The sequence below is a fragment of the Salmo salar genome, chromosome ssa01 (genome assembly GCF_905237065.1).
Source record: "Salmo salar chromosome ssa01, Ssal_v3.1, whole genome shotgun sequence".
NCBI lineage: Eukaryota > Metazoa > Chordata > Actinopteri > Salmoniformes > Salmonidae > Salmo > Salmo salar.
Genome location: NC_059442.1, coordinates 134,644,387 through 134,672,039, shown reverse-complemented (window position 1 = coordinate 134,672,039; position 27,653 = coordinate 134,644,387). Strand labels below are relative to the sequence as shown.

At 42.4% G+C, this 27,653-nt stretch overlaps 1 protein-coding gene across 14 annotated transcripts in view; it reads right to left on the bottom strand.

The window, feature by feature from the left end:
• Positions 1-7,653: 7,653 nt before the first annotated feature.
• LOC106564698 (AP2-associated protein kinase 1) overlaps positions 7,654-27,653 on the bottom strand; it is a 32,300-nt gene continuing 12,300 nt past the window's right edge. Inside the window, exons 11-21 of one of the 14 annotated variants that reach the window (XM_014130964.2) lie at positions 26,438-26,598; positions 24,927-25,346; positions 24,289-24,449; positions 23,945-24,174; positions 23,687-23,782; positions 23,000-23,095; positions 20,061-20,165; positions 19,634-19,735; positions 18,269-18,424; positions 17,868-17,978; positions 7,654-10,255 (exon numbers count right to left, since the gene is read on the bottom strand). In XM_014130964.2, the coding sequence (XP_013986439.2) occupies positions 9,483-10,255; positions 17,868-17,978; positions 18,269-18,424; positions 19,634-19,735; positions 20,061-20,165; positions 23,000-23,095; positions 23,687-23,782; positions 23,945-24,174; positions 24,289-24,449; positions 24,927-25,346; positions 26,438-26,598 (2,411 nt within the window). In that variant the 3' untranslated portion in view covers positions 7,654-9,482. Of the gene's footprint in view, positions 10,256-14,434; positions 17,426-17,867; positions 17,979-18,268; positions 18,425-19,633; positions 19,736-20,060; positions 20,166-22,999; positions 23,096-23,686; positions 23,783-23,944; positions 24,175-24,288; positions 24,450-24,926; positions 25,347-26,437; positions 26,599-27,653 lie in introns of those variants that run through there. The other 13 variants (XM_014130983.2, XM_014130972.2, XM_014131045.2 and 10 more) reach the window with 13 other exon arrangements.

The window sequence follows — 27,653 nt, the reverse complement described above, 5'->3', positions numbered from 1 at the left end:
CAAAGATGGCCTGTTATGTCATTCATTATCACTTTTGCTGATAAGCTTCACCTATATTCTAGAACTAACCAAAATGACATACTGTATGAGAGCAGAGTAGACAGATAAAGTTCAGGAAAAGTAAGGACGCTGTAGGCTATTTCATGCGGAGTACTTAACGTCAAACAGAATGCATCTCAGAGGAAATAGCTAGACATGAATAATGCATTGAGAAGTCAGTACTGGGTTTAAGGTGAGACTGATAAATCAGTAAATAGCCCCTGTACAATGAGCTTTATGTGTTTGTAATATCATTTTAGATGAACTCTCATGTTATCTCCCACTGCTCTCCCAGTTCATCTTCCCTGGCCCAGATAGACACACAAGAGGTGCGTTCAGTACAACAAAACAGAAACGATACTGTACTGAGCGACCAGTTGAAAAACTGTGTGATTATGGTGGGTTAGAGGGATAATGTGTATGGATGTGTGCTGCACAAGTTTTGAAATTTCAAATGGTCACATCCATACAGATCAGGCCATACCCACCAAACAGAAGCAAACATACCTCAAAGGCTGTTGAAGAATGGTGAGCACCGTTTGCAAGTGGTTTTCCTTTCACTTTCTACCTGGGCTTTGCCCCTTTCATATTTATTTTGATCCTGACAAACTCCCCAGTCCCTGCCAATGACAAGCATATCCATAACATGATGCTGCCACCACAATATTTTAAAATAGAGAGCGCTTCACTTTGTGTTTTGTTGTATTTGATTTGACCCAAACCTGAAGTTTTTAATTTAGGCCAAAAAGTGAACGTCTTTACCGTGATGTTTTGCACTCAACGGCCTTGTTGCAAATAGAATGGATGATTTCGAGTGGAATTTTTAACACAAGCTCCTTCTTTTCACTTTATCATACAGGCTAGTAATGTGGAGTGAATGCAATGTTTTTGATCCCTTTGTATTTAGGTATTATGGTGGCAGCATCATGTTATGGGTATGCTTGTCACTGGCAGATACTGAAGAGTGTGTTAAAATCTGAAGAAATATGAAAGGAGAACAAAGCCCAGGTAAAAAGTTAAAGGAAAGCCTTCCTCTTCTGAAAATCGAACCCTGGGATAGAGTTTTATTTTTGAGCATGGCAATGACACAAATTTGAATGCCAAAGACACACTAGAATGGCTTTCCAAGGGGTGTTGAGTGTTCGTGAATGGTTCAGTCTGAGTCCTGACTTAAATCAGCTTAAAAATCAGAAACAAGGTTTGAATATTGTTGTCCATCAATGATTCCCAACCAAATTCACTGAGCTTCAGCAATTTTGACCCCAAAAAATGTATATACAGTATGTTGTACAAGGTTGGTAGAATCTTATTCAAAATGGTGTGCTGTAATGGCTGCTGATTCACTGCTGTAATGGCTGCCAAAGGTGCTTCCACCAAGTATTAACTCCCAGGTGTGAAGACATACGCAAATCGATACATCCTCATTTTGTATTATGTTAGTCATTTAAAAAAAACAAATCTATATATTTTTTTCATTAGTTTATGTAGAGCGATAGGAATAAAAATGTAATTTAATCAATTTTATGATTACATTTTGAGGCAGCAACATGTGAAGACTGTGCAAGGGGTGTGTAGACTTTCATTAGCAACTGTACTGTATATCCTTAATACCTCTGGATATACCCACCATCTGCCAAGACCCGGTGCAGTGTTCCTGCCAGCACAGAGATGAGACACCTGCTCTATAAGATTCATGCCCCAAGCTACCTATGCTTAGAACACTTCCTGGATGCTGACCAAGTCATTTGCTTGAGTTAACAGTGGCTCAATTTAGCCTTAAGCATTTTCAATTTAGCCTTAAGGAGTTATCCAAATTTTTCCCAGACATGCCACTATGCAAATCTTATACCATTAGTGACTCTAACATGTAATCCATATTGCTTTAGTCCTCAACTGGCAGCTTCATTAAATAGTACCCGCAAAACACCAGTCTCAACGTCAACAGTGAATAGGCGTCTCCGGGATGATGGCCTTCTAGGCAGAGTTGTAAAGAAAAAGCCATATCTCAGACTGGCCAATAAAAATAAAAGATTAAGATGGGCAAAAGAACACAGACACTGGACAGAGGAACTCTACCGAGAAGACCAGCATCCCGGAGTCGCCTCTTCACTGTTGACGTTGAGAGTGATGTTTTGCGGGTACTATTTAATGAAGGTGCCAGTTGAGGACTTGTGAGGCATGTGTTTCTCAAACTAGACAATCTAATATACTTGTCCTCTTGCTCAGTTGTGCACCGGGGCCTCCCACTCCTCTTTCTATTCTGGCTAGAGCCAGTTTGCGCTGGTCTGTGAAGGGAGTAGTACACAGCGTTGTACGAGATCTTCAGTTTGTTGGCAATTTCTCGCATGAAATAGCCTTAATTTCTCAGAACAAGAATAGACTGACCAGTTTCAGAAGAAAGTACTTTGCTTCTGGCCATTTTGAGCCTGTAATGGAACCCGCAAATGCTGATGCTTCGCATATGCTGATGCTCCAGATACTCAACTAGTCTAAAGAAGGAAAGTTTTATTGCTTCTTTAACCAGAACAACAGTTTTCAGCTGTGCTAACATAATTGCAAAAGGGTTTTCTAATGATCAATTAGCCTTTTAAAATTATAAACTTGGATTAGCTAACACAACGTGCAATTGGAACACAGGAGTGATGGTTGCTGCTAATGGGCCTCTGTACGTCTATGTAGATATTCCAATAAAAAAGCAGCCGTTTCCAGCTACAATAGTCATTTACAACATTAACAATGTCTACACTATATTTCTGATCAATTTGATGTTATTTTAATGGACAGAAAATGTGCTTGTGTGTATATGTATACATACAGTTGAGGTCGGAAGTTTACGTACACTTAGGTTGGAGTCATTAAAACTAGTTTTTCAACCACTCCACAAATTTCTTGTTAACAAACTATAGTTTTGGCAAGTTGGTTAGGACATCTACTTTGTGCATAACACAAGTAATTTTTCAAACAATTGTTTACAGACAGAATTATTTCATAATTCAATGTATCACAATTCCAGTGGGTCAGAAGTTTACATACACTAAGTTGACTGCCTTTAAACAGCTTGGAAAATTCCAGAAAATGATGCCATGGCTTTAGAAGCTTATGATAGGCTAATTGACATCATTTGAGTCAACTGGAGGTGTACCCGTGGATGTATTTCAAGTTCTACCTTCAAACTCAGTGCCTCTTTGCTTGACATCATGGGAAAATCAAAAGAAATCAGCCAGGACCTAAAAAAAAAAAATTGTAGACCTCCAAAAATCTGGTTCATCCTTGGGGGCAATTTCCAAATGCCTGAAGGTATCATGTTCATCTGTACAAACAATAGTACCCAAGTATAAACACCATGGGACCACACAGCCGTCATACCGCTCAGGAAGGAAACGCGTTCTGTCTCCTAGAGATGAACGTACTTTGGTGTGAAAAGTGCAAATCAATCCCAGAACAACAGCAAAGGACCTTGTGAAGATGCTGGAGGAAACAGGTACAAAAGTATCTATATCCACAGTAAAACGAGTCCTATAAAATCGACATACCCTGAAAGGCCGCTCAGCAAGGAAGAAGCCACTGTTCCAAAACCGTCATAAAAAAGCCAGACTACGGTTTGCAACTGCACATGGGGACAAAGGTTGTACTTTTTGGAGAAATGTCCTCTGGTGTGATGAAACAAAAATAGAACTGTGACCATAATGACCATCGTTATGTTTGGAGGGAAAAGGGGGAGTCTTGCAAGCCGAAGAACACCATCCCAAATGTGAAGCACGGGGGTGGCAGCATCATGTTGTGGAGAGACTGGTGCACTTCACAAAATAGATGGTATCATGAGGAAGAAAACGTATGTGGATATATTTAAGCAACATCTCAAGACATCAGTCAGGAAGTTAAAGCTTGGTCGCAAATGGGTCTTCCAAATGGACAATGACCCCAAGCATACTTCCAAAGTTGTGGCAAAATGGCTTAAGGACAACAAAGTCAAGGTATTGGAGTGGACATCACAAAGCTCTGACCTCAATCACATAGAACATTCGTGGGCAGAACTGAAAAAGCGTGTGCGAGCAAGGAGGCCTACAAACCTGACTCAGTTACACCAGCTCTGTCAGGAGGAATGGGCCAAAATTCACCAAACATATTTTGAGAAGCTTGTGGAAGGCTACCTGAAACATTTGACTGAAGTTAAACAATTTAAAGGCAATGCTACCAAATACTAATTGAGTGTATGTAAACTTCTGACCCACTGGGAATGTGATGAAAGAAATAAAAGCTGGAATAAATCATTCTCTCTACTATTATTCTGACATTTCACATTTCTTAAAATAGAGTGGTGATCCTAACTGACCTAAGACAGGGAATTTTTACTTGTATTAAATGTCAGGAATTGTGAAAAACTGAGTTTAAATGTATTTGGCTAAGGTGTATGTAAACTTCCGACTTCAACTGTAGAGCTGGTCTACTGCTACATGTGAGCCCCAATTGTCATAAAAATGTGTAATTCCACGTCAGACCCAATTTATACACATCTACACCTGTACTTCAGGTCCAAATTACACACGGTACCTAAAGTCTGCACCTGTGCTTGAACCCAATTAGTCAACTAAGCCTGGCCTAAGCCTGAATACTCAAACTGTAAACCAAGTCTACCCCTGCACCTCAGCTCAAGTACAAACCAGGTCTACACCTTTGACTGAGTCCCAATACTAATTTAAACCAGATCTACACCTGCATATCTCAGCCCAAATACCCATAAAAACCAGGTGTACACCTGTGGCTATGTCCCAGTACTCTGATAAACCAGGTCTACCCTTGTGAAAGAGATACAAAACAAACCTATTGACATTACATATTTAAGTTATATTACACGAATTGAGTGTATGGATCTACACATGGCCAATTCTCCCTGAAATAACAAAATATGACATTTACAATTAAAATCATTGATTTAAACATGTGTAAAGGCTAATGGATAACGGTAAAATCATCTATAAGATCATCTTGATCATGTATATCCATTACCCAACCCAACTTCAATCAATTTAGAGCCACTATATTTTCCCATTGGTCAAAAATGTGACCGCTAAGATATTTTCATATACTACGAGCATCAGGGATGCAATGTATCAAAAATGAAGGCACATATGTAAACTAGACCCTTTAAAAATGATAGGTACAAAGACAATATTTGAACATTTCAACAATGTATTTGTTTTTTAAGCAGTTGAATACAGACATCTAGTACCAAATGTTTCTGTAAAAGTACACCTTGGAGATGAATGCTTGTGGTCTTGTGACCATTTTGAGAAATCGTATGAAACATCTCTGAATCACACTAGACACATTCATAATGCATAATATAATTACAACTTTAACTTCTCTAGAGCATGTAAAGTACAAACGTTTTTTCCTCACTATTGTGACTGATGGGATAAAAATGGGTTAAATGAGCTATTATAGAAGGACACAGAGAAGCACACAGAGACACAATCCTGTCGGGAGTGACCTCATATAGGCATGCCTGTGGCAAATCACAGCGCCAACGAGCTAAACTAGGTGGCAGAGGGGTTGGAGGCAGTAAAAGCAAAGGCCAACTATGATGCCATAGAGCCCTGGCAGAGAAGGTTAGGCACTAGACTCACACACCCAAGGGAGCGCTGAGCCTCTGTGGCCTGCCCCTGGATCAACTCCTTCTGTGTGACAGACTGGTAGATCACTCTTCTACTGCTATTTCTGTTGCAATTTCCTACATGGTGAGGGTGATGCTGAGAACATGCTCGCACACACTGAAGCAATCAGAGATATAAAGACTCTTCACTTCCATGTTGTATAAGGACTACATTTGGTAAAATACCCTTCTGACCGATCACTCTGGATCCAAACAATGACCCAAACAATTGAGTCATTAGTGGTAAGAATGCCACTTGACAGTGAGTAGAATTACAAATGTGTAAATAAGCACATTGTTAACACGAATGTTTAATCAGATTGGTAGACATTTAAAGTGACGGAATAAAAAGAAACAACCAGTACAGGCCTACTACATCATTTCATGAAAAATCCTTCATTCTGTTTACAGCACAGTGTGGTTGTTAAAGCATTGACCAGTGAGGGTGTTGTTGAACAGTAATCACAGGTGAGAGCATCAGACTGCTGTGCTGTCCTCAACACCCCCTTCCTATGAATGGACTTCATAGATCAATACCAGGAATAGACACATCCAGAGTGAGAGAGTTAACAGGAGAGCATATTAAATTACACACACAAAGTGAGAGAAAACATATGACAGCATGCGCCATCCATACAGTATTAATCCGATGTGGAACATTTGGAAAATGATAGAGAGGTTCCTAATCTGAAGTGCAATGTAAGGCACAACAAGGAAGTCTTTCATTTACATCATCAATATTATGTGGCATATTATTACATGTTTTGCCTTTGGGTGGTACATAGAGACACATTTCCTATGGTCTGTAGGATGAAAAGGTTTGAGAATCATTGCTGTAAGTAGGTTATTATGCATTAAAGGGAAATAGGTGTACAATATACACTGAGTGTACAAAACATTAGGAACTGCTCTTTCCATGACACAGGCTGACCAGGGGATTCCAGGTGAAAGCTATGATCCCTTATTGACATCACTTATTAAATCCACTTCAATCAATGTAGATGAAGGGGAGGAGACAGGTTAAAGAAGGTTTTTTAAAGCCTTGAGACAATTGTGACCTGGATTGTGTGTAAGGGTGAATGGGCAAGACATTTTTTTTAAGTGCCTTTGAACGGGGTATGATAGTAGGTTCCAGGTGCACCGGTTTGTGTCAAGAACTGCAATGCTGCTGAACTTTTCACACAACAGTTTCCCATATGTATCAACAATTGTCCACCACCCAAAGGACATCCAGCCAACTTGACAACTGTGGGAAGCATTGGAGTCAACTTGGGCCAGCATCAATGTTCCCTCAAAAATGTTTCATCATTGAGCACATTTCTGCTGAGTGCAAACTTCAACGTGCAAATTCGGTGCAACTTCCGGCACGCGTTTACTGTGAACACTGACGCTGTACCCACTTTAAGTTAGTTTTAACTGTGGTAAAGTGGCTATTTGATCATAATGTAGTCCTACAAGAGTGGCCTACCATCAAAAACAATGGGGAAAATGCATCCCATAACATTCTACCATTCAGCCTATAGTAGCAGCCAATGTGTGGTGTTCAATGTAGGCCTACATTCCATGAGACTTGTGAAGAAAAAAAACATGCAGGGCTTGACATTGACCTGTTTATACAATCAATCAAATGTATTTATAAAGCCCTTTTTACATCAACTGATGTCACAAAGTGCTATACAGAAACCCAGCCTAAAACCCCAAACAGCAAGCAATGCAGATGTAGAAGCACAGTGGCTAGGAAAAACTCCCTAGAAAAAGGTAGGAACTTAGGAAGAAATCTAGAGAGGAACCAAGCTCTGAGGAGTGGCCAGTCCTCTTCTGGCTGTGCCGGGTGGAGCTATACACTTGTCCTCGAGACAAGGAGGTGACTGAAAATGTTGTGTTGTTTGATGCAAGAAACCACTTTAGAAAATTCATCATTATTCCCATACCATTATTACAAAGAATCAGACAAATTATGCTACCCTCTGCCTATTGGCTACTTAGTTTATTCAAGCCTGTTTCAAAATACAACACTGCCCCTTTAAGACAAAAAAAAGCTCTTTACCTGACTCTTGTAGGGAACAATCACTCCCCCGCTGCTGACTACAAATTATCTATAACTGGGCTAATAACTCACGAACTAGCAAAGGATATGAACAAATGTGCACACGTGGCTACATGCAGCTCTCACTTTGATCTCAAAACAAGTGCATCTACCCATGACGGCTGATGCTGTAAACACAGTCCAGTTCAAAGGAATGGCACAGATCCAGAAATGGCAATTGTCTATTTGCATATAGGCCTACTGCAGCTCTGATTGGTTATGCTGCACCGGTCTGTGTAGAGTATGTGCCCGAGGCGTGCCTGTCAATGTAATAGAATCCTGCTCTGATGTGTTCTGCCGACAAACAAAATCTCTTGTAAAGTTAGTTTTGCATACTATGTCTTGCATAGATTGTTTTGTTTCGGGATGTTGCATTGAAAGTTGCTAATATTGCGTTGATTCGATCACAATTCCCACAGTAAAGGGAAACGGTGATAGTGTTAACAGAGAAAACTAGAAAGTTGAAAACTAGAAAGTTCAATCTCGTGCTTCTCTGCGCACGCTGATATTTATTGTAGCAGTCCCAGGGAGCTGCGTGCCCGAGCGCAGCTTAGACAGAACATTGGCCAGCATCCCTGTGGAACACTTTCAACATCTTGTAGAGTCAATGCGAATTGAGGCTGTTCTGAGGACAAGGGGGAGGGGGTGCAACTCAATATTAGGAAGGTGTTCCTAATGTTTGGAATACTCAGTGTCAAGCTGCTGTCTGTTGGGCTCCATATAACATTACTGTATGTTAGAGTGCATTTTGATCCATAGTAACTTACCAAGACATTCAAATACAGCATAGAGACTCCTGCTATGGTTATGGACCAAAGCTAAGTATCCTTCACGATAAGCCTTTCCTCTTGCTGTTGACAACAGGTCTTTTTATAAAACATTTAAAGACCTATGTTGACCTGTGAAGAAGGAAACTGCGTAAAACAACGGTTAAAAAGTATGGATTAATAGAAGGAGAATATACACGTTTGACATGGAGGTCAAATGTCACCAGCTCATCAGGCAAATACTCAACTGATGTAATTTAGTACTACCATAATATATCAAGTCGAACCATATAAACCCAATGTCATTTACACAACATTAGTATATTATTAACATGGTGTTGAAAACAATGTAAAAAAAATTATATACAGTAAGTATACAAACACAAACCACTAACAAATAAAACAATATCCTTTGTTCTTCTTTTTCTTTTACACGGGAGATTTCTCAAATTCAGAAAATGTAGATTGCCATTAGTACTTTTAAAGTGAAACGATCCTGGACAATCTTTATTTTCAATATAGTTTTAGCAGTTTGATGTGTCCTGGAAATCCTCATGAAATGCAAATGAAGTGCCGCAATCTACCAGAGTGTTTCATCTGAAGGCGAATCAGAAAGCTGAGGTAGAACGAGCGTGTGAAAAAACAAGTTGAATATGGGCAAGATGGAGCGAGTCATGATTAATACTGCAATTGCACAGAAAAACAGTCAGTCTACGTATTACATCCTCAACAGAGGGAGCCAGAGTAATCTAGATTGCACACTTACAAGTGGGCTGCTGGGACTGGGTTATACCCTCCACAAGGGGGAAAGAGCAGGGCTGGCCTGGGACAGACTTCTGCTGATAACCTCCCTCCCTACGTGTAGGCACTAGATGGAGGCCAGCTTTGGCATTTGGTGTGGGGCCAGATTTTGAATTTGGGGAGGGGGGTCCAGATATCAAGGCTTTCCCTGTTGGCATCTGGGGTGGAAGGGGGCCCTGAGGAATGGATCCACTATAGCTCTGCCTCCAATGGTCCAGGAGTGCAGGGGGCCCACAGCCACCGAGCCCACAGCAGCCTGCTGCCCCACACTGGAGACCACGCGGTGGGCTGCGACAGGCTGCTGGGGCAGGGGGACCTCTGAGCACCGGGAGTACCTGGGCTGGGCCTGCTGGATGATGGGCCTAGGGGCAGTAACAGGTGTGAACAGGGCCTTCCCCTGGACACTGGGATGTAAAATACTATGTGGATGGTGGGTGTTTGGCTGGACCTGGCTGAGGGGCTGATTGTTGGGCTGTGGAGGGTGGGAGACAGTGACAGCAGCCCCAGCTATCTCATTCCTCTTCCCAAAGGGGGCCTGGAGGAAAGGATCGGATGGCAGAGCAGGCTTGTGGGCCAGAGAGAAAGGGGAGTTGGTAAACACATCCCTCCCTTCTTTCCCTGCAATCCTGAAAGGGGCCTGCAGGAATATATCAGGGGAGGGGACTGGGTGCTGCTGTGTAGGAGGTGAGAGACACTGGGACTGTTTCTGGCCAGGCTTGATTGGCTGGTCAGAGGACTTAGAAGGCAACAGGTGGGAGTTTGTCTCATCTGGATACAGTGAGGGTGGAATGATGCTGCTGTGGGCAAAGGTAAGTCTCTGTCTGTGCTCCTCTTCAACAGCTGGTCCAGAGCTGTCAGTCCTGGAGGAACCTGGTAGTGTCTCACAGCTGCTAGGTTCCCTCTGCAGGTCTGTAGGGTACAGAGGACAACAGTCAGACTGACAGGCCGTTTAAACCAGAATAGTCAACTAACATGCAAGTTCATTACACACTGTAATGACTAGTTTTGTTATGGTGTGCACAGAATGTGACAGAAAATGATATACAATCTAAACATGATTTGACATACCATTCACATACACTAGTTACTTCTGTAATCGGCACTGAAAATCAAAATGTGTCAATTGAATTTCTGAATGGTAAGTCAAACAAGACCAGACAGGAGAGCAATCTGAAGCTGCCATTGCCCCTCGGAAAAGTAGTGTGAGAACAGGGGAGTAGGGCAATCCTTTTCTGAGAGCTAGCAAGCTCTAACAGATAAGATATTGATATTTAGAATTAAAACAGCGGGGAATGAACTCAGTAATACTTTATTAAAATGTGTAAAACCAAATCGAAACAGTGTCAATTTGATAATGGACATACAGTGCCTTCAGAAAGTATTCACACCACTTGACTTTTTCCACATTTTGTTGTGTTACAACCTGAATTTTAAATGGATTACATTTTGATTTTGTGTCACTGATCTACACACATTGTCTTGAGTCAATAAGTATTCAACACCTTTGTTATAGCAAGCCTAAATACATTCAGGAGTAAAGATGTTGTGCAATAATAGTGTTTAACATGATCTTTGAATCTCTGTACCCCACACATACAGTTAACTGTAAGGTCCCTCAGTTGAGTAGTGAACTTCAAGCACAGATTCAACAACAAAGACCAGGGAGGTTTTCCAATGCCTCGCAAAGAAGGGCACCTATTGATAGATGGGTAAAATTAAAGAAGATACTGAATATCCATTGGAGTATGGAAGTTATTACTTACACTTTGGATGGTGTATCAATACACCCAGTCACTACAAAGATACAGGCGTCCTTCCTAACTCAGTTGCCGGAGAGGAAGGAAATTACTCAGGGATTTCACTATGTGGCCAACGGTGATTTTATAACAGTGACAGAGTTTAGCAGCGTTTAATGGTTGTGAAAGGAGTAAACTAAGGATGGATCAACAACATTGTAGTTACTCCACAATACTAACCTAAATGACAGAATGATATAAGGAAGCCTGTACAGAAGAAAAAATATTCCAAAACATGCATCCTGTTTGGCACTAAAGTAATACTGCAAAAAATGTGGCAAAGAAATCGTTTTTTCCCCCTGAATACAAAGCATTATATTTGGGGCAAATCCAACACATCACTGAATAACACTCATATTTTCAAGCATGGTGGTGGCTGCATCATGTTATGGGTATGCTTGTCATCGGAAAGGACTAGGGTGGTTTTCTTTTAGGACAAAAACGTAATAGAGCTAAGCACAGGCAAAACTTGTTTCACTCTGCTTTCCAACAGACACAGGAGCATACCAACCTGCATCACACTGCCTGCTGCTTCTGAAGCTTAGCAGGGTTGGTCCTGGTCAGTCCCTGGATGGGAGACCAGATGCTGCTGGAAGTGGTGTTGGAGGGCCAGTAGGAGGCACCCTTTCCTCTGGTCTAAAGAAATATCCCAATGCCCCAGGGCAGTGATTGGGGACGTTGCCCTGTGTAGGGTGCTGTCTTTTGGCTGGGACATTAAAACAGGTGTCCTGACTCTCTGTGGTCACAAAAGATCCCATGGCACTTATCCCATGGCACTTATCGTTAACTCTGGTGTCCTGGCTAAATTCCTAATCTGGCCTTCATACCATCTTGGCCACCTAATCATCCCCTGTAACTATTCTCCAGGCTGTTACTGTAAATTAGAATGTGTTCTCAGTCAATTTATCAGGTGAAATAACAGTTTCAAAAAAAAATGTACCTTTCAGCAAGACTAGAACATGAGGCCAAATATACACTTGAGTTGCTTCCCAAGATAACACTATGCCACTTAGGAACAATTACAGTTTTGCCTTGAAAATGGCTGTCTAGCAATGATCAAACCAAAATATTCTTCCACTTTGACAATACAGATTGTGTGTAGATTGATTACAAATCCATTTTAATCCCACTTTGTAAGACAAAATATGGAAAAAGTCAAGGAGTGTGACTTAGCTGTGTCCACCTCACTAATAATCACCAACATGAAAGCTTGACAGTCAGGAATCATAGAAAATAAAAATAAAAAAATATGAAGAGATGACTATTTTCTGCAAATTTTGACAGCAAGAAAATATAACACATTTTCAGTGCGGCCCTCCAGACCTCATTGAAGACTGAATGCAGCCCCTGGGGCAAAATGAGTTTAACTTCTTATGGCTTGAGGGCGCTATTTTCACGTCCGGATGAAAAGTGTGCCCAAAGTATACTGCCTGCTACTGAGGCCCAGAAGATAGGATATGCATATAATTGGTAGATTTGGATAAAAAAACTCTAAGGTTTCTAAAACTGTTTGAATGATGTCTGTGAGTATAACAGAACTTATTTGGCAGGCGAAACTCCGAGGACAAACCATCCAGGATTTTTTCATTTTTTTTAGGTCACTCTTTTCAATGAATTTTCATTGAGAATCCATAATTCTAAAGCAGTTGCTTGCAGTTCCTATCGCTTCCACTGGATGTCAACAGTCTTTAGAAATTGGTTGATGTTTTTCCTTTGTGTAATGAAGAAGTATTGCTGTTCAGAACGAGGCTCGAGGGAAGTGTACTGTTTGATAGAGGCGCGTGACCTGAAAAGCACTCTCCACTTTGTTTTCATCCGGTATTGAACGCAGTTTATCCCGTCTTAAATTTTATCGATTATTTACGTAAAAAAATACCTAAAGTTGTATTAGGAAAGTTGTTTGAAATGATTACAGGTAACTTGAGATATTTTGTAGTCATGTTGCGCAAGTTGGAACCGGTGTTTATCTGGATCAAACGCGCCAAATAAATTGACATTTTGGAGATATAACGACGGAATTAATCGAACAAAAGGACCATTTGTGATGTTTATGGGACATATTGGAGTGCCAACAGAAGAAGCTCGTCAAAGGTATGGCATGAATTATATAGTTATTTCTGAGTTTTGTGTCGCGCCTGGCGGGATGAAATATGATTGTCTGTGTTGTTTGATGGGGTGCTGTCCTCACATAATAGCATTGTTTGCTTTCGCCGTAAAGCCTTTTTGAAATCTGACACTGTGGCTAGATTCACAAGAAGTTCAGCTTTAATTTGGTGTATTGCACTTGTGAATGTATGAAAGTTTGGCGCTCTGCCATTTCCCCGGATGTTGTCAAATCGATCCCGTTAACGGGATTTGAGCCATAAGAAGTTTAACAACCCTGGGCTAGAGTATGATATTTACAACAAAACCTACTTGAAATGTATTTATATGGAATGAAAACGAATAAAAAAACAAGACATGATAAACAAGAGTTATAGAATCAGATAAAAATCAGAAACAGGATGAAAAAAAAAATCACATTGAACTCAGTGACATTTGATCAAAACATGTTTTGCAAAGGAACAAAATGAAAACAGACGGAAGGAAAATAATTAAATCATCCAAAGGGTATGTAGGTTCTGTATGCAATTTTCCATGATAATAGTTATATTGATTGTGCCTCTCTTTAATAGTAGGATATAAAAGAAAACCCATTGGTCCACAGTAAGGAAGAAACAGATGGGCAAGCAGGCATGCATGCATTTCCACAGAGGCAGTCTTACCTGTGCAGACAGGGAGCAGACAGAGAGCAGTGTTAGCTTGCAGTTCCAGAAGGGGAGGGTTAATGGGGTTAACCACAATTTAAAAGAGTTAATATGACATGAGGGCCACCATGGGAATACGTATGTGTGTGAGTTTTTGTATACAAGTTATCCCTATCAAAATTCTAAGTGTGTGAATGTATTCAAAGCAAGGATTAGGAATATCTTTCAGCATATTTTCTCAAGAAACTATGAATTCCACTCTGAATGTCATCTCCCAAACATGAGTAATTGAACATCTGTGCATGTGTAAATAAGCTATAAGCTAAAAAATAACTAGTGATTCATTTGCAGTACATGCTTGAATTGAATGTTCTTCAGTAGAAGCGTTTTTTTAAAGATTACAGCTGGTTAAAATGTGTCGCCCCTCTCCCTCTGAAGCAATCTTTCTGCCAATCCGTTACGTTAACCACTTGACTGCCACTGAGGGCGTCAAATTCTCAACAAACCCCCCCCCTCAGTCACTCAATCAATACTCCACACAACAGTACATTCACATGAATATGTTTATTCGACATCCCTTTCTTTGTAATTCTTTAATTATCTCACAAAAATAGATTTGTGCACACAGAAAATCACAGCTCTGACGCAGGATTGGGTGTCATAGAAACGGACAGGAATCCAGAACAACAGCTTTTTTCACTTTTTGCAAAAACAACAGGGTAACATGAAGGTTCTCTGTTTTTTACAACAACAAATGTAACTACCTGGAGGGCAAGACCTTTACAACAGCACAGTGGTGTCTACAGGAAGAAGCAAGGATTGCATAGGTCAATAGCCACATGAGTATCTATCTATCTATCTGCAGATGGTGTGAGGAGGGGGGCTAAGATGTGAACTTCAGCCTTCCATTGGTTGCACATGTCTACAAAAGCCTGAGATAGATGGGACACAACATTGGATTTCAGAATACTGTCAATAAGTGTTGTCGCTTGGCATGCCTTGTTTTCGAATACTGCAGTAGAGCAATTATCTGTAATTCCTTAAAATGCCCAACAGCATAGCGAGCAGTCCTATCAGGGTGTGTATGTGGTGGTCGTGGAGTCCTGTGTAGTGCTTGCCCCTCTGTCTGATACACAACCACTTCTTACACACTTTACAGTTGTGACAACATGATATGACGAGCCATTATTTCGTTCCGTTCACCATATTCAAATCAGATCACTGGCTCCAGTGGTCCACTCAAAAAGACACAGATGCTCTACTCTCAGATACAGTGGCTTGCTTCCTCTATAGGCAACAGAGTGACTCAGCGCAATTCAAGATGGCCTGTGCTTTTCAATATGACGAACACCAACACCACTGTCGATGTCACTGTTTTTGCAGCGAGTTCAAACAACACAACACAACCGCATCACATCCAACAACTCAGACTGGCTAGGAGTTCCATTACTGTATGTCCACACATACACCCACACGCACACCAATGACAACACTACCAACAAACCAGAACATTCAACAACACGGTCATGCTTCGATATGCATCTTTTTGATCATGTAAAATCTGTGCGGAGAAAGCATGGAGTCGCAGCACTATTTCAGTGAAGACTGTAGCTCTGCCTTCGTACAGCGTGAGTAAGTATGGTACAGTATAAGACATGGTAAAGTTCCCTGTGTAGTGGTCCCATTGCACAACAAACTAGTTTGTTTATAATACAATCCTCCTTAGGTGGAGGCAAGTAAACAGATGCTACTTGGAGAAATCCTACCCAACCCTCAACAGATCAAAGCTAAGATTGTCATAACTGTATGTTTTTGCTAATGTCACAATAGTAATCCGGGGACAAATATGGCGAGAAACACATTCTCAAACACAGCTGCACAAACAGGAAAAACATATCATGTATTTCTTCTATAATAGTCATCTTAAGAATTATATTTATATATTATCCATTTTTATTTATAGACTAATATTCAGTTCATACATTCATTCTCTAACACTATTCATACTCACATTTAATATTAGTTACATATGAAATTAACTTTTCTATATATATTTTTTTTCACAATGTAACGCTATGATGACAGATGAGGAACAGAGCACACTTGACCAATTACTTTTTGAGGAACCAAAACGTAAAGACCACTGGATCAGAGTCCGTGGGTATTGCAGGTAAACATACATTTACAGTATGTAGGGCCGATAAATGACTATGATATAGGACCTATGTACAAGTAGGAATGGACGTTTTGTGGGAATGCACGTTTGAAGGGAATGATTGCGTGGGCACATACAGCCTGAAATGAAAGGGGTGATATGGACTGTCTGTATACATTGTAGTCAGACTAAAGAGGTCAAGAAAAGAAAAACGAGCAAATAAATGCTTTGGAAAAGCATCAACGGTGTCGACGTGCAGCCGAATCCCTAGCCAAGCTCGTGTTTTCACATCTTAGCTTCTTCTTTTGGGAATGTTAGCTCCACATTTCTGTTATTGTAGGCTTAAAGCCTTATGTTGGTGCGAACGCATTCGCTTTTTGAAGAACTTATTCGCTAATTTCCACAGATAAGGAAGGCTCAACCTCTGGAACAGCTGGTGGACTGTTCAAGTAATTTTAGATCTGACATCCCATCCATCCCACCTGCAGGCTATGATACCTCATGCTAAGGGCTAAAACGCAAGCCCTGACAACACGCCACTGAAAGGTAGATCATTAAATTGGCAGATATACCCTTGAAATATTTTTTTTGTCTACAATATACAATAAATCAATGGTGTGATATTGGTGTTACCAAATGTGCGCAAACAAATAATAATCCAAGTGAAATATAACAGTGGAGAATGGAGACAACATCTACTTGTGCACCATAACAACTAGGCAACAACTACAAGAGTGGAGTTCTCTGGTTTCTTATAGGACACAATGCCGTATGACTGGACACTGTTCCTAGACATACCAGAGACAGGAATGAAACATGGCGAAACATTCTACAGAAAGAACAACTCTTGGATGAAGTTAGTGTGTCATGAACGCAACAGGTAGAAGCAGCATGCCGTGACCTTGTTTGCCATGATGACCCCAGAAGGGCAAGAGAATATAAATGCTGTGAAAGCATGAAATGAGAGGGCAGAAGAAGAAAAATGGTGGGCATGATGGGAATCAATACCAGAGGCATGATGGGAATCAATACCAGAGGCATGATGGGAATCAATACCAGAGGCATGATGGGACAAACACGAACAGGACAATGGCCCAGTGTGTTTGGAATCACAGGTGGAGTTTACATGGAACAAGCGTTAGTCACGGGAACGAATAGTGGAACGGGGGTGTAACGATTAATGGTGGGGTCTACTCTCCTCTCGAGCGTCACTACTTCTACCTCATCCCTCCACCCCCCCCCCCCACTCTCTATTTAGTGTCCCGGCTCCCCAGCGCCCTCTACAGGTCGATGAGCTGGTCCACCATGAGCAGGGAGCGGGCCAGGCTGGGCAGGCTGGACTCAGAGCTGCCACTGTTACTGCGAGAGTGGCCTCCTGAAACTGGCCGGACAGAGACGAGGGGGGCAGGGGGGTGGGCCAGGGCGAAGCAGGGGGGAGGAAGGACAGGGGGAGAAAGCAGGGGAGGGAATAAAGAACAGACAGAGAAGCCAGGGAAAAGAGGAAGAGAAGATGCAGTTACAGAAGACAGAGAAAGACAGGAAGTAAGCGGAATTGCTCTCCACATACAATCTATGAGCGTCGTTAGAAGGAATAACTACACACAGGGAGAATGGCTACTCAGATTCATCTAAGAGGGGAAGAGGAGCAGGGTTCAATTACACTACTGAGGACACTGACTGGAATCAATCCCAGAATTCATCTGACCATGGCTGAGGAACAGTAGGACATCATCTCAGAGTGTGGGACAAGGCCCACAAACCCACTCTCTGCCCTTCCTCCTGGCCCTGCATGAAGGCTGCCTTGAACACCACCCTGTCCTTACCTTGAGAGGAGTTTTTGGAGCCCATGACAGGGATGGGGTCAAACTCATCCTCATTGCTCGTCTCTGCACTTGGCGCAGGCTCAAAGCCTGAGATCAGGAGATCAGAGGAGTCTGCAGAGGAGGAAGCCAGAGAAAGGAGGAAGGGAGAGGAATAAGAAATGGCCGAAATAGAGAGAGATAAAGGAGGAATAGGAGGCGGGTGTGCAGCACAGCTACAGAGGTTTAGAGTTAGAATGCAAGTCAGTAGAGCCTGCTAGCGTAGTTGTGACTAGCGCTAAACTCTTAACAGGGATAACCTAATCAGTTGTTCCTACGGGACACATCAAGTTTAAACGGAAGCACTCTCGCCTCTCCAATTGTAGGCCTAAGTGATACAGTTCGGGCTTGTGGGTGTGCCTTACCTGCCAGCAGCTGGGTGCAACCCGCAGATACCAGGTCAAACTCATCCAGAACAGACCCAGTGCCAGTGGTAGCGGGAGCAGAGGAGAGAGAGGAGGCTCCAGAGGGGGGAGAGATGAGAGAGCAGCCCAGCAGAGTGTCTTCCCCAAGCAGGGGGTCTGGGGGAGGGAGGGAGGGCAGAGGAGGCGAGAGTTAGGCGAGGTAATAGGAATTGTTAGTTCAGTATAAATGAATCACTGTATAATGTATAGTAAAACATTTTAAAGCACCAAGGACAAAGTATGAAAAATACTCCACATGTTCCTAGTAGAACATAAAGGCTCAGTGCAGTCAAAATTCTGGTTTCCCTGTGTTTTGTATCCTATTGTACAACAGCTGATGAAACTAACACTGTAAAAAAAAGTGTGAGCAAATGTGATCAGTGTTATTCCGGAGGGTTGCTTGTTGAAAATACAATCTACACAGGACCTTCTAACCAGCAGGTTTGCATGGGCGGGAATTTTGGCTTTCCATGGTGATGTCACCATGTGATAAATTGGTTAATAGACCGATAACAAAGAACGTTCTAAACCTCTCTGCCAATAACAGCTAGTTTTCAGTTTTCCCTTCCCCACCCACACCATTCCCAGACAGTCCTAGCAAAATTCTTGCTTGAGATTTTTGGGGGCAAAAAAAGCTATTTCCGCCCATTTTAATGGAAATCTATTAGTGAGTTAATTGTTACCCAGAAATTATTTGCTATTGATATAAAAACGGCTACATTGGGCTTTTAAATGTCATGCTATAGAATGTATGGTAATAGAGGCACTACACGTCAAAGTATCCAACAGTAAGTGAGTCATTGTACTATGCCCTGTCCAGTAATAAGACTACACAGATGTGATGTATTCTTGCTTGCATCTTCAAATCATTCAACAAAGGCCCGGGTGATGCAATTACAGAGCCCTGCATGAAATACACAGCATAATAAACGTCCCAATTCTCAAAACCCAGCCTTGTCCTGTGAATAATAGTTGTACAAGGACACCGTCATCTGTTTTTCACAGAGTTGAAGTGGCTTTTTCATTTCTCCATTTCAATTAGCCATTTTATTTCATGTCAGTTTTGAATCAGAACATTGGTTGTGAATGACACGTCAGCAACTGGACTAACCAGGCTAATAATAGACAAACACTCCAAATATCAATCACCCGTGGTCATTGTACTCAACGGCTTCATTTCATCCTCTGAAAACCTGATATTATCAGTAAAAACGTCAACCTAAACCTTTTTGTTTCCTCGGCTCTAAATCATCATCTTCCACTGTTGCATTGTATTCTGGCAACATCTAGATTGCGTGTCGTCTTGCCTGTGAGACAGAAACTAACCAGGAAGCAGTGCAGAGTCTGTCTCAGACTGGGACACAGGAGCTTCCAGACCAGGGATCAGAAAGTCCAGACTCACCAGAGACTCCTCTGTTGGACCCACTACTGTACACACAGACAGAGAGAGAGAGACAGACAGAGAGAGAGAGACAGAGAGAGAGACAGAGACACAGAGAGAGACACAGAGAGAGAGAGAGAGAGAGAGAGAGAGAGAGAGAGAGAGGCGGAGAACAAGGAAGGGAGGTGGAGACAGGGAGAAAGTGAGGGATTAAGAAGACACCCACAAGAGAACAAAATAAGATAAACACAGGGCAGATAGAGGACATTGCCATGGAGCATTCAATGGAAAACCTTGACTTTTGGAGAGCAATGTAAAAGTGGGTACAGTTGTGAAATCTCAAGGAGAGGCTGAAAGACAAAGTACTATTACCATTGACAGCCTCCTCCATAGTTCCACTAAAAGGATCAGCCATGGACAGGAGGTCAGGGAGCAGGAGGTGTGTATCTGGGGACTTCAGTCCCTCAATAAGCTTCTCTATAGGCCCAGAGAGAAAAGAAGAGCAAGGAGGAGAAAATGGAGAGAACAGTAAGAAAAAGTGAGAGTGGCAGCATTACTCCACCGAGCGAGTACAGCATTTCACATAGTCATGGCCAGAAGAGCAAACACCATCGAATTGAGCAGTGCAGGTGAGGATGGAGAAAAGGGGTGAAGAAAGAGAGAGAGAGATGAGAAGAGGGTGAAGGACAAGTGATGAATAGAAAGGAAGAAAAGCAAAGGGAGCTATGCTATAGGGAATGGGGAATGTGGGAGGATGGGTGTTCAATGAGGGCAAATGATGGCACAGCACCAGCACATCATGTGATGGAAGTAGAGACCACAATATCGTATTTACATTTTCAGAAATCATGTACATTTCCTGGAACTAATCTACTCCAAAGACGCACTCCGTGGATCCTCCAAGCATGCGTCACCCATTATTTGCAGAGAATGTACAGAACATAATTTATCGCTTACGTACAGGCCTATACAACTACTACAACTATGACCACACCCAACCCACGCATACCATTAAGGGCCATTTCCTGGTATAGTGTAAACGGTAGCACCGCAGTTCATGGGGAGCCAACGAAGGAACATTGCTGATTAATTCTAAATTACTCAAATGTAAATATGGAGACGCTCTAATCCAGAGCGATTTACAGTAGTGAGGGCATACTTTTTAAAAACTTTTTCGTACTGGTCACCCGTGGGAATCAAACCCCCAACCCTGGCGTGACATGTTTGGGGCGGCAGGTAGCCTCGTGGTTAGGGCGTTGGGTCAGTAACCGAAAGGTTGCTTGATCGAATCCCCGAGCTGACAAGATAGAAATCTGTCGTTCTGCCCCTGAACAAGGCAGTTAACGCACTGTTCCTAGGCCGTCATTGTAAAAAAGAATTTGTTCTTCACTGACTTGCCTAGTAAAATAAAGGTTAAATAAAATAAAAAATGTGCCATGCTCTACCAACTGGGCCACACGGGTGGCCACAAGTGTCCCCTAGCTCCAAATAGCCAAATATGAGATGTAATGATATGAGATGTAATGATATGACAATCTATTCCAGTCAGTAGTGATTGAGAGCCCCCATGGAGATCGTCTGCCATGGTATTTACTGTACATTATCAACATTGATAGTGTTTTAATCAATAGAAGCATTAAAAAAAACTGGAAAAGTTTTCAATTGTTTAATTAAGCTATTGACTTTTACATTAGCTTTGAAGGGTTTTGTAGTCGACTATGTTGATAAATAAATGCAACAAAAATAGTAGAAAATGTTTTCTTTACGTACCAGTGGCTTAAACAAAAAAGAGATAAAGAAATGAGAAAATTGAAAAAAAATTGGTTGGGGATAAATTCATTGATTACAGATGGATAAGACAAAGATGATAACAGAATGACATATTGGGACTAAGAAGCTGGAGACAGACAGAACAGAGCTAAATAAAGGAAATAATCTCTCCCTACAGGAGAGCAAGAGGTTCTTCTAGGGCAAAGAATATATTTGCTGAGGAACCGCTCACGTTGAAGAAATGTTTTTATAAGCTTTCTTTCCACCACATTCCAACAGGCCAGTTAAAATGCATTTGGAATTAGTACTCTCAAAGCAAAACAATGAGATGTTTGTTCACACAGCCACAAAACCCTAAATGTTACTTTCACACCAGATGAATAAAAACGGTCACACAGAGAGGGCTAGCTAGTAGCTACGTCCACTAGCTGGGGTTACTCCTAAAGACCACTCTGCACACCAGGTTCTCACAACACAACCCACACCTGCCTCTCCACTATGTACTTACAGCTGAGCCAGTGGACTGTCACGGACCAAGGTACAGAAAACAAGTCCACTACAGCCCCTTAAACTGGGGGAGAGAGAGCACTGTACATCATTGCCAGCAACGTGACTAGCAGTATTTTCGCTTCCTTAGACCAAAATGCCACATGTTACAATTTGAAGTGCTGCATTATTTTGGGCTTTATTTTAGGCTGAATCAAGAAAAGAGGCTTTGAAAGGTTTTTGAGAACCACTAAGTGGAACAGTCCAGGGTTGCCATGACCACTAAGGAACACTAATTGCGTGTGGATACCAAGGGTGCCTTCGTAAATTAACTCTGGGCCGTTTGTAAATTCAGAGCATTCAGAGCGCACACTGGAGACACTGGCCGAGGAGTAGGGTTGATCAGAGTGTTCTGACCTCACAACAGCAGTCAAGCACCGAAGCTAACTAGCGAACATTGGCTAGATTGCTAGCTACTTTTAGACACAGAGAGAGATCACTCTCCATAGCAGAGCTGGTTAGACTGTTTTCATGTAATTATTATTATTTTAAAATGTAACCTTTATTTAACTTGGCAAGTCAGTTAAGAACAAATTCTTATTTACAATGGTGGCTTATCGGGGAACAGTGGGTTAACTGCCTTGTTCAGGGGCAGAAAGACAGATTTTTACCTTGTCAGCTACGGGATTCGATCCAGCAACCTTTCGGTTACTGGCCCAACGCTCTAACCACTAGGCTACCTGCCGCCCCTAGAGGGTTATTCCTTGTAACGGTGTTACTGGCAACAATTTAATTCCGTTTTTAGTCAATGTTTACTGGCACCTGTCCTAACAGACACATGTTGTTCGTAAATTCATTAACTATTCTGTGCTCTGGCACTCTCAAACCCGAGAGCTCTGAACTTAAAGTAGATTTCCAGATTGAATTTACAAACGCACCCTAATTCTGGTCTTAACGTTGACAATAGATTGCCAGCATCACAGTATGTCATGTTGATACGCGAGTTAAGTGATTTGGAGTGTGCTTTTACACAATAGAAAAGGACACTTTCTTACCTGGAGTGTCTGAGAGTGCTAGGACGCTGAACGGGACCGGAACAGTCAACAAAGACTCTCCTGTATCCAGGCCAAGGAGGTCTTCAGATTGCTCTACTTGTACAGTAAGTAGCGAGGCGGGGGAAAACAACAAACACACTAATGAACACTTCAGAGATACACAAAGTACACAAAGTACAGCATGTCCATCTCCGTCTGATTAGAAGTAGAGATGATGGAGCGCTCAAGGCAAAGTGAGTGTTTTCTTGGTAAGTTATTCAGTGAAGACGTCCCATTAAATGGCTAGCTAGGGATTTGAGCATACAGACTTAATGAAAGCTTTCAGATAGAAATGTCTTAGCGTTCAGAGGGCCATTGATGAGGTCACAGAGAGGACCATTCACCCTGCAGGAATATAGAAGCACTTTTATCAACTTCTACTGTCCTCCAAGAGCTGCTGAATTTTCTCTTCACTTTGCTCCTCATTTCATACACCTTGTTTGGAGAGTTGGGTAGCAACAGAGTTCCCTTATGGCCATAGAATGACATAGAACAGTGTTTTATAGGATTTCTATGGGTATGTCACTGTAGCTGTTTGTAATGGAGGATGGAGGACGTGATCGCTATAGGAAGAACAAAGGAGCTATGGGAATATCTGAGAGATATACAGTAGGGAGATATGAGTGATGAAGATGAGAAGGGTCTCACCAGCAGATTGGGGGTCCGTTTCCCCAGGGGAGGAGACCTCTAGCAGGCCAGGTATCAGGTCCTCTGTGGGGGCCGTCTCTACCTCTGCAGACACGTCTAACAGCGAAAAAGACAAAGTAACTTATACTGCCGCTTTATCTGGTTTGAAATACTAGTACAGCAGAGGATATATTACAAATTAGGTGTAAGAATGTACTTTTAGCTCCCATCTCTTAGAATTATGAACACATTATTTCACACACGCACGCACAGCCTTACCATCAGTCTGTTCGTCAACCAAGTCTTTGTTAATCAGATGCTCCGCACTGAGATTGGAGAAGTCATCATCCCCAAAAGGGTTCCAGGCAGGCTGACTGAGGGAGCCGATGGGAGGGCCAGGGGCAGAGGCAGGGGAAGGGGCAAAGGCAGCAAAGTTGCCATCCTGGGCTGGTTCACACATACTCTGCTGAAGGGACTGGGTAGAATTGGGTGGAATTGTACCAACAGATCTGGAAAAACACGCAAAGGCCGGAACAGGTCAACTTGTTGTTACACATTCAAAACTAAATATGTTTAATTAAGGCTGATATTTCAAGTGATGATGTCGTTTCTCCATATCTTACATTAACTGGTTGAGGCCATCTTCTGCTGTGGCCTCTTGCAGTGGCTGGGTGGAGTCACTTCCAGGTAGCCCACCGACCCAATTCTGGGTAAAGTCACTCGGGGTGCGCTCTGCAGCCTTTGGAGAGCGGGGCGGAGTCTTGGACAGAGCAGGAAGAGAAGTCTGGAGTGACAGAGAGAGAGAGAGAGGAAGAAACAGATCATCTAAACAACACAAATAGGGGGAAGAAGAGGAGACTCATTGTAAAGAACTAAACCCAATAACACTAATGAATAACTGTCAATGCCAAATACATACAACACAAAAGAAAATGAGCCGAACAAAGTAAAATAATACAAATTAAAGTGAAAAAAAATGGACAGGCAAAAGGGTAAAACAAAAGTCTATCACACCGAAATGAGGATAATTCAAACGTTCACAAGGATCACAATGGATTTCACAGGGGGTTTTAAGGTACTAAGAAAACAACACTCAAATGAACAAAAGCAAAAAGACAGGAAAACGATGAAGGCTGATGGCATTGCCATGACGATGGATGGCTGGGTGAAACAACGGATGGCCTGATGTCACTTTCAAGCAGGCTTTGAGTGTGTCTGACAGCTCAGGGAGAGGACTCGTTGCAGGCTGCAGGTATGTTACCGTCTCTGTCTCAGCTGTGTTCTGACTGGTTTTAGCAGGGATGGACTGGGCCTGGGCAGGTGGCTGCTGGGCCACTTCTAGCTGGGCCACTGGTTGCTGGGCAACTGGTTGTAGAGGAACTGGTTGCTGCGGAGCTGTAGGCTGCTGTGCAGCCGGAGGTTGGGCTGGAGTGGGCTGAGCGGTTGGCTGCTGCTGGGCCTGGCTCTGGCCGGCCTGCTTACGACGTGCTGGGGCTTTGGGTGGGGCTGGGCTAGACGGGACCTGGGCCTTCTGGGGGGTGGGACTGGCCAGCGAGGGAGGCACGGCCTGTAGTGGGGCACTCGGGGCCTCCGTCTTGGCCTGCACAGGTGGGACTCCTCCCCCTGCTGCGGTGACTGCTGCTCCTGCTGCCGCGATTGGCTGCTGCTGCAGTTGCCCTGGCTACCACACAAAGACGGACGACAGCACACAGCGTCAACAAACCATGACAACGAAGACAAAGCTGCTTTACACACAGACAACACAGTGTGCCACTAAGAATGCATGTGGCTGTTATCGTGGGTTCAGAACGATACATATAATACCGGAGAACTGCCTTCCCTACCTAAAAACTAAGGACTCATTACGCCATTGCTTGTGTCTTTGTTATAAATCGGAGACTGTAAAACATGTCATCTCATGAAAATGTAATGGGGAGCCATTGTGTGGTACCGTCTTTGGTCCATTTTCCTCTTTAATGTTCACTTCTCTGTTTGGTCAACAGTTTCCTGCACTTGACTTCTCTCCTTATCTAAGCCTGTTCCATGACACGGTCTATACAAGGGGCGACTGAACAATAACCCAACCCTGAGCCGCAACTCGTCTTACAGATGGTATTTTACAGCTGGTATAAGTGTCCTGAATTCACTAAGCAACAAAATCCTACACAATATCTACATTTCTTTGAAATACATTTTTCCAGACCCCTTAGAGTGTAAAGAGGAACATTTTCATTCAAATCGTTTTTTTAGCAATTATATTAACACATTTGTGTGTAAAAAAAATATATATATATATATTTATATATATACATACATACATACATACATACATATACTCTGTGGTTTGTACTGTAATTCTTTAAAAAACTTCCAGATCCTCAGAGCACTATGGAGGAAACTCACGTCATCCACCACCAACATGGAAGCACCCACCTGGTGATGTCAGTTATTTCTGCACCAGAAAGCTTATCACAATGCAAATTAGAAATCTTCAGTATCTGTGGTCGCTTCTCAGAGCAGGAATGCTGATTTGAGATCAGTTTTTCCTTTTAAATAACAATAAATAAGATTGCGTCATGGACAGGGGGGACCTGATCCTTGATAAGCACTCATTCTGAGACATTGTATCCCTGAGAACAGTTAACATCCACTTTCTGCTAACGCTGCTAAGAGTGGGATTGACCAGACCCAGCCCTGCTTGACTTCAGAGACAAGCCAGCAGTGGGATGCAGGGTGGTATGGCTGTGGGCTTGGGTGGCTGCCTGACTTTACCTGCTTCTGCTGAGTACCAGCTTGGGGCTTTCCACCCAGCTGAAGTGTGGCCTGACTAGGAGGGTTCTGTGAACGGCCGGTCACTGGCTGAGGCGGAGCTGTGGTCTGTGCCTTCTGTGATTGGAGGGCTGCCGCTTGCTGGGCAAGGTTTAAGTTGACTCCTGCAAGGAGTACAGAATCTGGTTACTATACAAGCCATGAAACAATTAAAATATATTTTTCATGCTATTCACATACATAAAATGATGTCATCACACATTACGTTAAAGGACAGAAATATAAAATGTATTTACATTTGTTTATTTAAATGGTACACAGACAAGACAACAGTTAGGACAAAAGACTAAACACCCACCCATCCCCACAGGTCCCCGTTTACTGCAGATATTATAGCAGTCATCTTATTTGTTCAATAACAGTAGTCCACAGCTCAACATTTGTCTCTTTAGCGCCAAGCATACGGGACAGAGAAAGTTCCATGTAAGGAATTTCCAAAGCACCCCCATTGATGCCATGGCAGAGACGGAGGCTCTTGCCAATGTAACGCAACCATCTTTTTGGCTGCCATATACGCTTTCCGCAAACCATAAGGTTCATGGAAGAGTTGTCATTGAGAAGAAGTGTAATTGGTGAAAGGGATTTTTTTTCTCTTTTTCGCAACAATAACAGTTCATGTCCTATAGGATTTATAGGGAATTAGCTTAGCCTATGGTCCATCTGCATAATGCTGCTGCCATGGTAATGTGGTCTAATAGATACGGAAATGAATTGGCTGTTAAGTGTTATTTTGTTTGTTAACTGCATTACCTCCCTGTTGAGAAATGCAGTAACATAATTAGACATGGCAGGTATCACAAGCAGTGAGTGGCTTGGCTCTGAGTGGTTAAATAATTGAGTTAAGGTAATTCCCCATCAAAATGCAAACACAAGTACACAACTCTCCAGTGTCCTGTCTTTCACTGGTGGAAAAGAAGCACAAAAACAAAGTGGCGTCATTCTGCTCTAGAGCAGTCAGTCTGGTTAGAGGCGGGAAAAATAATCAGAGCACGGCAACTCTCTGGTAAGACCTCATTAGATGAGACTGTTGAGAGACAGACTAAACAGACAAGCCAAGTGTTCTCTCCATTGGTTTCTAATGAGAGCCATATCATGTTTTACTAAATATAACTTGGATCTCATTTGAGAAATAATTCCAGCAAATTTGGCAGAATGTTCT